The following is a 17,140-nucleotide window of genomic DNA, read 5'->3' as shown; positions in this document are numbered from 1 at the left end:
ATGTTGTACTGTATGTATTGTTTTACCGTACCTAACGATATGAACGTAATTTGCAAAATAAATATTATCAATTCTAATGCAACAACGTTTGTAACGTTCATTTTGATTGGATAACGTCACTTTCTTACATGGCATCAATTCACAATTGATGCTATGGGACGTACGCGCAAGCGCAGACGGCATATGACAGATTTTAAATACATGTTTTAACGTTGTTTTCTGTCAGTTTCATTAGAATGGAGATAACAATATTGTATTTTAAGCTCCGACGTCATCAATTTGGGATTTGATGGTCGCAAATACCCGTTTACTGTCTCCGCTAACGCGTCGCCAGTAAACTTAATTTGCGACCATCAAATCCCAATTGATGCCGTCGGAGCTTAAAATAAAACATAGTTATCTCCTTAATGCACATAATAATCTGTGTAACTCATTAAGAAGCTATCATTGACCATTTGGCCAAACTGTAGTTGAAATCTCATTAAGAAAAAGAAGAAATTACATAGGAGCAATTATATCATATATAATAAAAACAAACACACAAACAACAATTCAGATCATATTATCCAGACCGACGACGACGACGCCCTTGTTCACAATGTTTTGTTCATTCAATAATATATAATTTTAAAAAAAGGAGAAAGGATATGGGATATTCACCCATGACGCAAAATCAGTAAAAGCAAAACAAACAAAAAACACAAAAAGCAAGGACATCCTTTGTTTTGTTGTTATCCATCAGAAGTCAGAAAGAAATCTGCAACCAAATGGTCAGTCTCCCTGTTTTGTATTTGGACTCAACTGTTTACTTAGAGATAACGAAAAATCGAAGAGTGTGTTGTGTGGTCGCTTTTGTTCTGTTTACACACATACATTAACCACCTACTTTTATTTTCTTTGTAATCCGTATGCAATTTATCTAATATGTCCCTCCAACAAACTGCTTTGTTAAATGTTATTTGATAGCTTCCATCTTCAATTGTAACTGTTTGAGTTTATTAACTTTTCTAACCTGCAACATAATGGACCATACCATGATACTAATACATAATAAGATGTAGGCTATGTGTAAATTAAATTATTATAGATACGACATAATGCTTTTCATGAGATGATTTCAGCTTCACCATTTGAGACCGTTATTTTAATCGATTCTTTGCAAGCAGAAAACCTTTTTCAAGAGAAACATGATAAGAAACGCAAACTCTAGTGTATCGTACCGGCTGACATATGTATACTAGTACTCCATATACATTTATCTTAATACTTAATTGCCCAAAGTCCAGTGGCAAATACTTCATGTATTTGGGACGAGATCAAATTAACAATGAATACAATAGGTAGGTCGAGCACGTAATAGAGGACGACTGGGATGATGGCCGTGAAAATTTGAACTGTCACTGAAAAATGAGGGTGTATTGGATAGGGACAGACAATTTTCCTTGCAGCAGGCCACTACTCCACGTATAGGCACTGTAGAAAATAGTAAACAAATAATTAACCCAAATTTTGCTAACATTATAAACAGTATATCATAATTTGCGTCCATATTTTTATTGAATGTTCGCTTTATATGGGTCTTATATATATAATACCTGATGAGTCGTACTTCAGTATACAAAGAGGAATAACTTAGATTCATGTTAAAACTGCCGAACTCAAGGCATCTGTTATTTTATTTCGTTCAGTGGTTTGTTTTTAATTATTGGATATGAATTCATAGTATACCAGTGCCCGTACGCATAAAAATCTTCACTTTTAAGTGTTCTTTGAAATAACATTATATTTAGAATTTCTTTAGTCAAAGTCGTATGCATTTAAGTCTTACTTTTACAAACGTTGGGTATATGTTAGCGCATGTACTCATCCGTGCAAAAGTTTGTGTTGATAGTTTCCATGCATTGATTGAACAATGCATATTTTTAACAATTTGGGTTAAATTAAAATGTTAGTTGTGTTATTGAATTTTAAAAATAATTAAACAAACAAAAATGTCAGAACGAATCAAATTTTGGAATACGAGAAAAGGTTATTTTGACGGACGAGCAAGGGAGTAAACGAATTTTAAAAGCAAAATCCCATACTGTTATACAGAGATAAGAAAGGGCATGGGAGGAAATAATAAATATATTATATCGGTTTACACCTATGCAAGACTAAACTATCAATCAGTTCAAACCCAACATCCAATGGATTTTATGTAAAGACGTTAGTCGGAGAAAAACAAGATCTTTTGCAACACAAAACTATATGTATCGCCTGATTACAGGACCGTTAATGTACCTTTAAGTGTGTTTTTGTTCATTGACCACAAAACCAATATGTTTAATGATAAAAATGATATTCAAAATCTTGAATTGGTAACCTTTTAGAATAATATCGATACGTTTACCCGGATCGTATCTTAATTTACGGGCTCGGTAAACAATATCACCGTAAAAATTAGGATGTGCTAGCCCTTTTGAAAAATGTTTTCTAAAGGTACAGTCAAAATTCCAAAACAAATATCTGTATCTATGGAAGAAGTAAGTATAGCTTAAAATAATTTGTGGTAACGAAAATAGCTGGATTACATTCAATGTATTCCAAAAACGTCACTACAGAGGGAACGTTTTTTCGAGTATGTATTTATAAACACCTTTCGCTGAGGCATAAGGAACATCAATGTTCCGGCAAAAAAAGAAAAATAAACAAGAGGCTCTTAAGAGCCTGAATCGCTCACCTGTTATTTTTTTGTTTAAATCTTTCATCAATGATTATTTTTGCTTTTCAATATTTATTAATGAGTGGCTTAAAAATGCCATTTAAATGTTCATTGTATCTGTCATATTTTCTTTAAAAGCAAATAAATGCGTTTTCTCCATGATATGTTCCATTTGAGCCATATTATAGTGTCTGTTTTGTAGATCTTACTTTGCTGAACAGTTTTGCTGTTTAGAGTTTATCTTTATCTTTAATAATATTAAGATAATAACAAAAAACAGCAAAATTTCCTCAAAATAACCAATTTGGTGGCAGCTTTCTTTCTACAGTTATGAATCGCCGTTCTAGATCGGCGACTCCTACATAGTAGGATGGATAATGCGCAATATACAAATATACACCCGCACCCACTAAAAAACTCATATTAACACACAAAGGAACGTAGCACTAATGGGTTGTTTGGTTTGTCTGAAAATTTTAGGGCCGATAGATCTTGAGCTTTTAAACATCAAAAACCCATGTCATATTTGCTCTAAATGCTTTAGTTTCTAAGATATAAGCCAAAAACTGTATTTGACCCCTATGTTCTATTTTTAGCCATGGCGGCAACGTTTGTTGATGGATACAAAAATCGGATATAATTAAAAAACTAGATTCCCAAAGGAACATTCATTTAAACTTAAGAAGGTTTAGGCACAACAGTTTCAGAGGAGAATATTTTTAAATGTTAGCAAACTTGATGAACAAATTGTGTGATATAAGCCAAAAAGCCAAAAACTGCATTTGACCCCTATGTTCTTTTTTTAGCCATGGCGGCCATGTTTATCGAGGGATCAAATCTTCGGAAATAATTTATAAAACCCTAAGGATTCATTTAGTAAAAAGTTTTAAGGAATTTGGCCCAGTAGTTTCAGAGGCGATGATTTTTGAAATAGTATTAGACAGACGATGACAGACGACGGAATACGACGTACATTCTGTCGTAATTTTTGTGTGTGTAGTTTCCCGTGTGAAACTGAAATACCTAAATCTAGGAAATGACAGTTACTGCATGCTGTTTATATTTGGTTCGTTTCAGGATTTTTAATTTCCAACAAGAGTTCTTTATAGTTTGATGTATTCATTATTTTTATACTGTTCAGATGTTCCGCTGATTATTTCCTTTCCGCTGGTCTTCAACGCGTATCGAATTGTTTCCTTCCTCCCTTATTTTCCTACAGCCGTCAAAAATCATTTTGGCTTCATTTGTTTCTACATGTAAAAATATTGAGACCTTAATTTTTGACCGGAATAGAGAGGAATTTTGTTTATTCACGGTCCGGTTTACCCAGGTTTGACTGTAATGTTAATTGCTGTAGACCGGTTTCTATATAATTTTGCGTTTTCTTCTTTTGATTTTGTTTCTTCAAATATTCTGAAAATGACGGGTAGTTGGATTTTAACTAGCTGCATATAAAGATCATGCATGGTTTGTCCGGCTATTTCCTCCTACTATTACATCTTCATACATATATAGTGTTAAATCTATAATTTCCTATGATCAGGCGGGGGCATCATTTGTGTCTTATAGACAGTGTTACAATTTCAAGTTGTATGCCAACATCACTGTTTGTCAAATATGAAATATGTGAAACTATACTCATGCATATGACAGAGCAGAAAAAAAGGGGGGGAGCTCTTTTCAATATCTAGTTCTTCATTAAAATATATGTGTTCCCTATGTTCATTCATTGAAAGTTATTTTGTTCTGTTGTCCACTACCAATGAACACACAGCAATCGGAGTCTTTCATCGAGTAGATAGTCTCCAAAGGCCTTTTTTTGTTTCATCAATTAATTGTCTAGGTGTTACAATGTCTGTAATCTTAAACGATCTTAAACATGAACATGTATATTCGAATTGTATTGCCGTTAAAGTAATTAAAGTCTTCGCAAATTAAAGGTTAACAATAACGCATGCGTTGTTGTGCTAAGCATACAGCCTCTCGCAATCCAATCTATTGAATCCGAAATGCGGTCACACGTTACATTTGTATTATATCTTAGATATTCCAATATTTTTGTCCTGGAGCAGAAGACACTATTTGTCGAAATGCTGGTGAGCAGTTAGTAACCAGGGATTTCGCCAGCACAGTAAGAAGTACATAGTCTAACTCGGTAGGTCACATTCGTAGTGAAAAGGGAAGTAGATTGTATTTACGACACAAGGAACATATCCGATATCATGTGTGAAACGGTTATTCCATGGTGATCAATGTTGATATTATTTCTATACCCCTGGTTATACGTTGTGTATCAAGACATGACATAGATATCACATTTACTTACATGTTCAGACCTTGATAGGGGATTTTACTGATGGAACTTTATACAGCTGAAACTTAAAAAATCAAAGCTTTACTAAAAAAAAATTGTATTTACAAACTTTAATAGTTACAGTTTAACTGTGAAAAACAATATATTATAAACAATCTTTTACTAAAATCATGTTTTTGTCTATAAAAAAAATCACTGTTTCACACACAAATACACGTTTCCGCTTATTGAAAATAAGTATGGTACATGAATTGTTTGTTTACTCTCCCCCTCTGACACGAATGAATTGGCTTTGGCTTGATGCTTGACTTAGGCGTGATAAGATCCAATCTATATGGGTTTACACTAACGTCCAACCTGTACATTTTATTATAACAATTCGGGTTGTCGGGTTTCCCGGTTAGAAGCATGATGCACCCTCTATAATGTGAAACAGCTGCTATTGGTAGATACGTCGATTTTATTTGTTTCATCAATTTGAATTTCATACCACACGGATCAAAATCGTGCATTTCCCCTTTAGCCGTGAATATAACAACCTTTCCATTGAAGTGGATGACTTTAAATGGTTGAGTCATACTTTTGTCAATATCGCAAACATTTTCAGTTTCACGAAGACGGACATTAAAAACTTGCACACGATTATGGTTAGATCCGTCTTCTAGTATTCCACCAAAAACAAAAACCTTTTCACCAACAACAACTGTGCTTGCGGAATGTACTGCTGTTTTCAGTTCCCCAATTACCCGCCACCTTTTTCCATGAACTGGTAGCTCTTCAATAGTCGGAACAACTTGATATGTGCCATCCTTCCTTGCCTTTTCGATTTTACCCCCCATGACAAATAAAGATTCTCGGACCGCAACCATCATATGGTTAAATCGACCCTTTTTCAACACTGCCTCTGGAATTGGCGTAAACTCGTTCTTTTCGGAATCGTATCTTATAATGTTTTTCGAGGTTTTCGTTTCATTACCACCTGTAATGAATACATCTGTTCTGTACGATACCATACCAACATGTAATCCTGGGTTTAGTGGATGTGGAACGGGTGATAATGTGAACCATCGACTCTGTTGTAAGCTAAAAGCCCACAGACATTTTCCATCTTGATAAAATGACCCTGAACGTTCCATGTCGAATTCTGTTAAAATTAAAATCACCTCCTCGTAATCATCACTGTCCCGAAGGTGAAATCTTTCGGTTGTATACTCGTGCTGTCTTGCCGGAAGCAAATGAAAATCTCGAGCCTCATCCAGAAATCTTTTGCACTCGGGGTCTTTCGTTAAAAGATCTTCGCTATATAACTCTTTGATTAAATACTCCGGACTTATATTGATAAAACGAACATGTCGAAACAATCGACTGATAAATTGCTTTCTTTCCTGTGGGTCCTTTTTTATCCACATAAGGATAGCTTCACAAATTTGTTCCTCATCAACTGGTACTAATTCGTCATCGCGGACAATACTTTCAAGATCTTCTATGTGAAGGGTAGTAAATTCGTCAGCTTTCCACAAACCATTAAAGCCTTCCATAATAAACGGTCTGCACTTGTCAAATAATAACTTACAATTGTACATGCGTGACATTTTAAATAAAGGCAAACAATTATCATTGCCGATTTCTTTTCCAAGAACTTTTTCACACTCGTCTTGCATATCTTGTAATTCATAAAGCGCAGACGCCTGAAGAAGGTCAACGATGTTGTCTTCTGTGATTTTGTCCACTTCGACATTTCCAGTATAAATAAATGTTCGCATGATCTCAAAAACTTCCTTTGTTATGTCAGGTAACTCTAGTCGACCCTTCTGAGCTTCGACCATTCCTGAATTGAACATTGCTCGAAAATGTGGGGAAACTGCTGATAGAATTAACCTATGACATGGAAAAGATTTGCCTTCCACAATTACTTCAAGATCGGCCATTTCGCCACTTAAACCCATGTCGGCCAAATTTCGAAGAGTTGACGAAAAACTGTTTTTCTTTTTGTCCGTCTTGTCATCTCCCTCGGCCATTGTGTTGAAGCTATTTGAATACAATTCAAACTAATCCAAAAAAAATCTGTAAAAATAAAAGCAGACGATATTTTTAAAAATAAATAAAAGAGAACGTAGCCCCCAAAAGGTGCAAAGGATGAACCAATAGCGAATTATTTTGTAAATGATTAAAGGCATGCAGTATATAAAATGTATAGGATTCTAACAAAAATCATATTAAAACAAACAACTCAAAACCCAATACAAACCAGGTGCTCCGCAGGGCGCAGCTTTATACGACCGCAGAGGTCGAACCCTGAACAGTTGGGGCAAGTATGGACAAAACATTCAAGCGTGATACAGCTCTGAATTTGGATTGTGATCAAATTTTTGACATTACATGGGTTTTTTTTACACAAAACAAATGTCAAGATTTTACAAATCAATTAAAGATTTCTTCTTATTTAAATCTAAAATTAAATAGTTGACACAGCATAGGTTTCTGACACAGAATGAATGTGGTCTAATGAACTTAAAAGTTTTTTTTTGCCTTTGAGCAATTCACTATGCTGTTGAATATTAATCCTCTCAAAAAAATGTTTGAAGAAATTTTCTTTTTATTTATGAAATCTGAAATGAGAAAAATTTAACCCCCCCCCCCTTTTTCACATCCCCGTTTCCCTTTTTCCAAAACTGATATCAATTCAAATTTCTAATGGAGTTTGCAACAATAACTACTCTTTTAAATACATCATAAAATATTAAAATGTAAAATAAAGTGCTTGTTATCACTGAATGGTAAAGATTGGTTGGTAGTAAAAGTGAATATACATTGTTTATTGTATAAAACAATAAAAAAAACTTCATCAGCAACATTTTATATTGGCAAATTTCCAATGAAGTTATTTACATAAAGTTATTGGCAAATAAAAATAGAAAATGACATCATAGTCATGTCTGGCAAATTTCCAACATACATTATCTAAAACATTTTAGATAAGATAAGGAAAAAAAGCTTCATCAGCAACATTTTATATTGGCAAATTTCCAATGAAGTTATTTACATAAAGTTATTGGCAAATAAAAATAGAAAATGACATCATAGTCATGTCTGGCAAATTTCCAACATACATTATCTAAAACATTTTAGATAAGATAAGGAAAAAAAGCTTCATCAGCAACATTTTATATTGGCAAATTTCCAATGAAGTTATTTACATAAAGTTATTGGCAAATAAAAATAGAAAATGACATCATAGTCATGTCTGGCAAATTTCCAACATATATTATCAACTACTATTCTATACAAAGAAAGATAACTCCAATTGAAAATTAATTGCTATTGCACAATATTGTGCAATTAGATATTTCTTGCTATTGTGCAATACTGTGCAATTGAAAATTTCTTGCTATTGCACAATACTTGATATGGAATCCTGATTTGGACCAACTTGAAAACTAGGCCCATAATCAAAAATCAAAGTACATATTTAGATAAAGCATATCAAATAAGCCCAAGAATTTAATTTTTGTTAAAATCAAACTTAGTTTAATTTGGACCCTTTGGACCTTAATGTAGACCAATTTGAAAACTGGACCAAAAATTAAGAATCTACATACACAGTTAGATTTGGCATATCAAAGAACCCATTTATTCAATTTTTGAAGAAATCAAACAAAGTTTAATTTTGGACCCCCATTTGGACCAACTTGAAAACTAGGCCAATAATTAAAAATCTAAGTACATTTTTAAATTCAGCATATCAAAGAACCCCAAGGATTCAATTTTTGTTAAAATCAAACTAAGTTTAATTTTGGACCCTTTGGACCTTAATGTAGACCAATTTGAAAACGGGACCAAAAATTAAGAATCTACATACATAGTTAGATTCGGCATATCAAAGAACCCCAATTATTCAATTTTTGATGAAATCACACAAAGTTCAATTTTGGACCCTTTGGGCCCCTTATTCCTAAACTGTTAGGACCAAAACTCCCAAAAACAAACCCAACCTTCCTTTTATGGTCATAAACCTTGTGTTTAAATTTCATAGATTTCTATTTACTTATACTAAAGTTATGGTGCAAAAACCAAAAATAATGCTTAATAGGGCCCCTTTTTGGCCCCTAATTCATAAACTGTTGTGACCTCAACTCCAAAAATCAATCCCAACCTTCCTTTTGTGGTCATAAACCTTGTGCTAAAATTTCATTGATTTCTATTTACTTATACTAAAGTTATTGTGCGAAAACCAAGAATAATGCTTATTTGGGCCCTTTTTTGGCCCTTAATTCCTAAACTGTTGGAACCAAAACCCCCAAAATCAATCCCAATCTTCCTTTTGTGGTCATAAACCTTGTGTCAAAATTTCATAGATTTCTATTTACTTAAACTAAAGTTATAGTGCGAAAACCAAGAAAATGCTTATTTGGGCCCTTTTTGGCCCCTAATTCCTAAAATGTTGGGACCAAAACTCCCAAAATCAATACCAACCTTCCTTTTGTGGTCATAAACCTTGTGTTAAAATTTCATAGATTTCCATTCACTTTTACTAAAGTTAGAGTGCGAAAACTAAAAGTATTCGGACGCCGGACGACGACGACGACGACGACGCCGACGCCAACGTGATAGCAATATACGACGAAAAATTTTTCAAATTTTGCGGTCGTATAAAAACACGTTACTGTTTCCAAAGTCGGGATCATCAGATTGACCGCATGTCTTCGACTAAATGAATGCTGAATGTACCATAGTATTTATTTATTTCAGATGTGCGAAAATTATAACGGGATATTTCCATTTACGGATATGAATCAAAGTTGATCGCTAAACTTTATTTAGACCATACAAAATCTAACTTGACAGATATTTCAAAAATGTCAGGAGGCTTAACTTTTGCCATTTTATCCCTAGTTAGTCAAGATTTTTTTACTAAATTGTATCAAATTACATTGAAACAACCTTGAAGAAAGTATATTTGACGGTAATTGTGATCGTCTTCCGATTAGAGCAGGATAAATAAAATGCCCACGGCAGTCTGCATACAAATGTTAACTTTAACTCATGCTGTCATGGTCTACTATTTGATATCATGAAATCTTGTCGGAGGAACAGCTGCCGATATTTATAAGTTTTATAACGAGTCACAATTGGGTATCGCTTGAAAAAGTTATCATGCAGAGCTCTAATTCATGCCCAGCTTTGCCTATACAATTTGTTCTTTTAGGTTTATAAGCTCCTCATTTTTTCCCCCAATTTTAAATATTTTGACCTTGAACATAACTTAACAAACACCCCGGGCGGATATATTGTTACCGTTAATATTATACTACCACTGGGTCTATTGCTCTGCTGATGGACTTTATTTGAAATTATTCTAAATTAAGGAATAAATCCTTGCATACAATGCTCTGATTCATTGTTCAGCTTTGTCTATAATTGTTGTCTTTTTAGGTTTATAACCTCGTCATTTCTTTAATAAGTTTAATAATGAATTTTCAAATACTTAATATATATATATATATGTGAAGATGATTTTAGTTTAATATTTCTGTACATTATTTCATTTCATTTCAATTTCCTATTTTTTTTTGAAATCGGAAATGTTATCCTAAATCAATGATCCAAATTTAGCATTCAGTTTAAAACAGGAAGTTAATCAAACAACCCCGTTTATACACGTAATAGTTTTGGTCTGATCAATATCGATAGTCCCCCTTTAAACATTCTTCCAAAACCAAGAAAAAACATTATAAATGAATGGAAATTTGTATATAAAAAATAAAATTAACTTGTCTTTCCTGTATTTAACATATTGTAGATACAAAAAGGGCGTGGTTGGAATGATTGAATTCGATAAATTGATACATAAACTAATTTGTGTAAAAGTGAATTTGCCGTAAGACAGAGCCCATTTCGTCGGAATGTTATAATTTTTGCTGTAGCTTGTTATATTAATACAAGCATTCCACAATAAACAATTAAAAAAAATAATATATATATTTACGAAAATATTATCCCCATTTTAGTTGTCCAGAATCAATAATGTAATCAATGACATTTATGACATACATAAATTTAGAATACTTGAAAGTAACTATCCTTTTTTTAATCTCGATAAACTTTGCACATTAACAGTAAACAAAAATATGTCTAGATTTGCCTACATTATTTTGTTAGACATCATGTGAAACCTGAAGGATTCATCAGTATTTAACTGTTTAACTCGGGATCCGCTTTTAACCGGAAAATACTTTTAAAACAGTTTAAAACAAACGGTGAAAAGCAAAAATATGCTTAACAAGTGAAACTGTGAGCTACTGCTCACTGATGAAACCCCCGCCGCAAGTGGATAATTTTTAGTGTTAAAATATGCAAGTGTTCTGTAAACAGGAAGTTGATGAGTGATGAATCTGAAAAAGCATCACAAGGTATAGCTGACTTCTTGTATAAATCCTGAAACCAAATTTCAGAAATCCTTGTATTGGAATTCCTGAGAAAAATGTGACGAAAATTTTCAACTTGGTTATCATGTGTAAAATTGTTCGGTTAACAGGAAGTTGTCGAGTGACGAATCTGAAAACGCATCACACGGTATAGCAGACTTATATAAACCTTGAAAGCAAATTCCAGAAATCCTTGTATAGTACAAAAAGGGCGTGGTTGGAATGATTGAATTCGATAAATTGTTGACGACTTTCCTTGATTTGCTTATAATATCGGCGACTGGGGAATGACAACAGACAATCAATTAATTGTAAAGCTTCACACTAGCATATAATAATTTGACGTGATTTAGTCTTGGATGACATCAAGACACAATATTGAAAACTAAATTTAAAGAAGTAAAAGCAGAAACAGACAATGGAGAAGCAATACTGAGAAAAAAGTGGAAAATAACCAACAATTTATTCAAAAGCAATACATTACATTTTATTTTAACACAAGTAAAGAACCATAATGCCACAAGATCTATACAAGAGAAAATTAAAAAAATATATAAATTGTGACGATTTAATTTAGATTTGTTTGTCCTGCAAATAATCATGTGAACATTGCATCAAGAGACCCCCATAAAACTTAAACTTTTAAACATATACATGCACAAGTCCAAATTCATTATTTAATACTATAATGGGCGATCTTTCTATTCTAATAGGCTGTTTTGGCTGTACTGAAAGCTTATCTTTCTTAAGCAAAACAAAATGGTTATACAGTAATGCACATCTTTTTCGAGTCAAACTTTTAGAACTCGGTATTGACTTATTGACGTAAAAAAACACGTCAGTGCCAGTGGTCTCATGGCTCAGTCTCATGGTAGCATGTTCGCATCGTCGTGCTTCTCCATTTAGCGCATTGCATTTTGAAGTTAGAGCAAAAACTCCCAGTATGGTGGACTAGGAATCAAAATAACGTGTCCGGTAGTTGACACATTTATGTCTGTTACCTGTGATTAGCCCGTAAAATCAATCTTAGTGTGTTGGTCTAGAACAAAATAGGATGTTTTAATAATATAACATTATCTTATTTTCTCCTTTTGTGATATTTTTTTCTGTTAGAAATAGTTTTATTGCAAGAAAATGAACATGTGTTAGAAAAAGTAACACAAACTCTTCTAAAATTAACTGAATTTTCTTCAAGATAACCTAGTTATTTTTAATTTGTTTGTACAAACAACGAGTTCTTGGAAGTGCCATGCCAGATTTATCTCCCCTGAATTTACATTTATATTTACTTACCAATTTTGTTAATTTGCGGAACAAATATAGCTCAATATTGTGTCGTCAAAAAAGATCTCAAGCATAATCTTAATAATGAAAACACGACAATATCATCTTGAACATTTTATCTACGATCTTTGATCCATGCATATTCAAGTTGAAACAAAACTAATTGTTATACTTACCTGTGATTTACAAATTACACAAAACAATGATTACTTAATATAAAATAACACTCGCAGTGCAGTGACATTATGTGGATTCTAACTTCAAAAGACTGTTACATGCTTGTTAAGCTTGCATAACATTAATTTTCAAGTATAACATGAACAATTTATAAAATTAATATTACCATAATAGTGTTGTGTACAAGGAAGTAAGATGGATTGTGCCCAAAGGTAGATAACTCAAAACAATAATTTGGAAAATAATACATATATTTAAACCAGAGGTTCAAAGGTGCATAAAATCGATTATTAACGGTGCGATCTATTACATTCCAATCGATATTTATAAAAAATATGCTTGTTCATAAATAAGGTGTATAATAATTATTGATTGATTGGAAACATCATCGTGGCTCATCTACAGCTGTTATATATATAAATAAAAAATTAAGAAAACAGTGAACAAAAAATATATATTATTACATTTTTTTTCATTCCATGAGCAAAGTTCGATAACAGTTCCAATATCAAAAGAGATTATGTGACAGTCAAATTTGTACACCTGGCAGACTTTTTTCCTAAGTAATCAAGCTCATACCAAACTTTTACTTGAATAATAAGTCCCAGGATACATTTTCGTAGTAAAATAAATCAAATACATTTCCAGCTACTTTCTTTTCTAGAAAATATTGGATATGGCGTTTTTTCATGATTATTTAGTGCAATTTTTATTATTTTAAAATCGAATTCTTCTGAAAATAACTAAATTATAAAAATATGAAATATTTGAATGATGCAAAACATCCAATGTTGTAAAAGCCCCTGTTATCATTTCATACTAGCAATATATGTGTCTGCCCGGACACATGTTTACCTAGACTGATTTTTCTCTTACAATAACTTAATTATTTCTTGTTGATATATCCTCGTTTCAACATAAAAAAGACTATACTTGTATATTATCTAGATAATTTTGGTATATTCGACATTTCATTGACATGTTATTGCATGTGACATCCTCCATACTGGTCTGTAAATAAAGTAATTGCCAATTAGACAAATGTCCACTAAAGTTTAAATGAAGTGGATATTTAGTAATTATAGGCAACCGTACGGCCTTCCAACAATGATAAAAACTAATACCCGATATCAGATATAGAAGGCCACGACATTAATGTTTTTTTTTAACATGCAATGTTAAATCGGATTAAGTATTTTCCAAAAAAAGCTTATCCTTCCTGCTTTTATAGGGGAACAGAATAACTGTAAACTTTCGACCACAGGCATGATTGATAAAACGTGAAATTGAATAGTCAGTAGAGTTCAGGTGAATCATCGGTATAGATTTCCTCAGATAGAATTTTATTAAACTTTGCCAAATATGTAGATGTGACCATGCTTTTTTCAGATATATTTAATTCAAATATTTATTGCCATGTAAACTTTAAACATTAAGTTTGTAACATACAAAATAATAAACAATATAACTATATTTAATAAAAACTATGGGTCATCGTTTTATTTTTTCAAGCTAGAAGTCTTGCAAAATTGCCAAAATTTGCATAGATTGTTCTCCCCTTAAATAGTTAAGTTGAAAAAATAATTTTTAAAACCCAAATATTTGGTATTTATTTAAACATTATAGATTAGGCAATAAATCACTTATTTTCTTTTTTTTACAAATAAACATTCATATAACATAAATTGGAGTATGTCTCAAAATTTGCGTATTTAGTTAAAGAACTAGACCGATTGTGTACTGCTACTGTACAATACAAGATAGCGATATACAGTAGGCTTCTGACAAGTTTTTATTGGACTTCAAGTAAAGTAAAGTAAAGTAAAGTAAAGTAATCTTTATTTAAAGTCGGGTTGCATATATATACATAATAACAAAGAACATGAGCTCTTAAGCGCTCTTTAACCGACTGATATTAATAAACAAAACATACATGTAATAACATCAGATACACATACAACACAAACATACAGACATCACATATATATATTAATACATAGATAGCACATGCAGAATAAAAGCTAAGCAAGATAGATTAAAACAAATGTCTAATATCAGCACATATACAGTAGCACATAGTATTTATATAACAAGGTTTAGTAATCAATTAAAAAAAAAAAGGAAAACGGAAAAGCCCGAATACAAGAACCAGGTCTTAATTTCATGAAAGAAAAAGACTGCACACAAGTATCTTGGTACGAATTTTTGCAACATATACTTTTTAATACTCATATTGTTCAAAATAGAAATAAATCTTGCTTTATCCGACACAAATATCTACATGAAGTGAGACAGGGCAAACCCTCATGCGAACTGTGCAGTAATAATAGCATGTTTTTAATTACCTTTTAAAAATTCTTATATATGATAAAACATGTTTATTAGGCTAATTTTACATTGTATAACATCGATGGAATGTTCAAAACTATATACAGCAGGTGTATTGTTTGGGGTTACTATAACTTAAATGATAAATGAGACTTGCTGTTCGTCGCACTTATTTTTCTATTATGGTGATCAAATGTTATTGATTTATTCAATCAGGTGACTGTATGAACACTTAAACATTATTTACCACCTATTCTATTGTGCTATTATATCTCTGTACCAGTTGTATATAATATATGTCAATGATGGTCCGGTGGTGTCTAACATCTGATTTATTTGTAACTGCCTTGTGAACTTTTGCCCTTATAAACTTCCTACAAAGAGTTGCTATTGTGTTATGCTAGTATACCCTTGTTTGTCAATTTATGTTTCTGATAGTCTTTTTTACGTGTAGATGTCCAAGAAACGTATTTATTAAATGTATTTGCAATCATCGCAGAATACTTATTAACCAATCAAATAAAAGTATAAGCAACAATCGCCTGGCAATTATGAGACATTTTTTAATAGGAGGCACTATAAGCGGGAGCTAAACATTTGATAGATGTAGAAGATTCAAGCCACTAACAATAACTTGTGAGTGGATCAGAAATGAAGGGATTACAACGCAGACAACAGCTTTGAACAGCGTTAGGAAAAGATGGTACATAAGTCGAAGAAAATCCAAAAACTCGAAAATACCGACGAAAAGTCGAAAGAATATTCCACAATGTACTACGAAGAAAACTTAAGATTGAGTAAAATAAAACATGCATATGAATGAACGCCAGTGATTACGAAAGTGTCAGCAGTCCCAGTTTCACCAGATTGTGCTGTTATAACGGGTGATTAGGAACAACAGACGTTGAAAATACCTCAAAACGAACATTGAAAACAAATGCAAAATCAAATCAAGGTCTTTGGAAAGGTTAACAGTTCCAGCTCCTATAGTGGCATCAATCGTGTTACTCGCATTCGGTGATAATATTTTATGGCTTTGTAGAAACACATGCATAATCAATTGAATTTCTTTAAGCTACAATTGTTAATTTTATAAATTAAATACAATTTGCAAGATGAATCAAATACATTGAAAGAGCCTCGGTAAACCGTATATCAAATGTTTACACTACAGCAAAATAATATTGTGAGATGAGAAAATGTAAGCTAGTGAAACAGTCCAATACAGGAAATAAATCTTATGTCGGATAATTTAAGACATTTTTTTTACCTAAACAAATACACATAATACTCAAGATCCCTTATTGTAGCAATCATCTAACTGCGATATGGGCTTTGCTCATTGTTGAAGGCCGTACGGCTTCCTGCATTTGTTAATGTCTGTGTCAATTGGTTTCTTGTGAAGAGTTGTCTATAATTGGCAATCATACCACATCTTCTTTTATACAAAAATATTCAATGTTTAACATAGGAGATAACTTATGAATAGTGTTTTACGCTTTGTTGATTTTTATACAAGTTTAAGACTGAACGCAAAAACAATATATGCCTCTATCGATATTCGAAAAAGTGAGAAAAATAATTACCATAAAACTGTATTCTCTCCAATATTATCATGAGGAAATGAACTTAAAATGAACACTTCAAAATATATTTATTATTATACATTTTAAAACTGGTTTCGTTCAGTGTACGAAGGAAATGAAATTAAGAAAAAGGAAAATATAGACGATTGTTCATCATGATAACACTCGAATGAAAATATCCTTTAGGTGACTAATTTATCTTTTCATCCTCATTTTCTAGGTCGATGTACAGTTGAAAAGAAAGGTTGATATTTTTCTATTTGGTTTTATTTCTAGATTGTCTTGATTATAACATGTTCTGAAGTACCACCATTGCTTTAGT

At 32.3% G+C, this 17,140-nt stretch overlaps 1 protein-coding gene across 2 annotated transcripts; it reads right to left on the bottom strand.

Moving 5' to 3' along the window:
- Positions 1 to 5,113: 5,113 nt before the first annotated feature.
- On the bottom strand, positions 5,114 to 16,842 carry LOC143062934 (kelch-like protein 24). 2 transcript variants are annotated; one of them, XM_076234778.1, is made up of 2 exons: positions 16,819 to 16,842; positions 5,114 to 7,082 (listed from the first exon to the last, which is right to left on the bottom strand). In XM_076234778.1, the coding sequence occupies exon 2, from the start codon at positions 7,034 to 7,036 to the stop codon at positions 5,243 to 5,245; it is 1,794 nt and encodes a 597-aa protein (XP_076090893.1). In that variant the 5' UTR covers positions 7,037 to 7,082; positions 16,819 to 16,842; the 3' UTR covers positions 5,114 to 5,242. The 2 variants fall into 2 exon arrangements, with proteins under 2 accessions (XP_076090893.1, XP_076090892.1); XM_076234777.1 differs by lacking the exon at positions 16,819 to 16,842 and adding an exon at positions 13,071 to 13,112.
- Positions 16,843 to 17,140: the final 298 nt, after the last annotated feature.

Source organism: Mytilus galloprovincialis, chromosome 2, assembly GCF_965363235.1.
Source record: "Mytilus galloprovincialis chromosome 2, xbMytGall1.hap1.1, whole genome shotgun sequence".
Lineage (NCBI taxonomy): Eukaryota > Metazoa > Mollusca > Bivalvia > Mytilida > Mytilidae > Mytilus > Mytilus galloprovincialis.
Note: the sequence above shows the minus strand (reverse complement) of the source record. Positions and strands in the feature narration are given on the sequence as shown.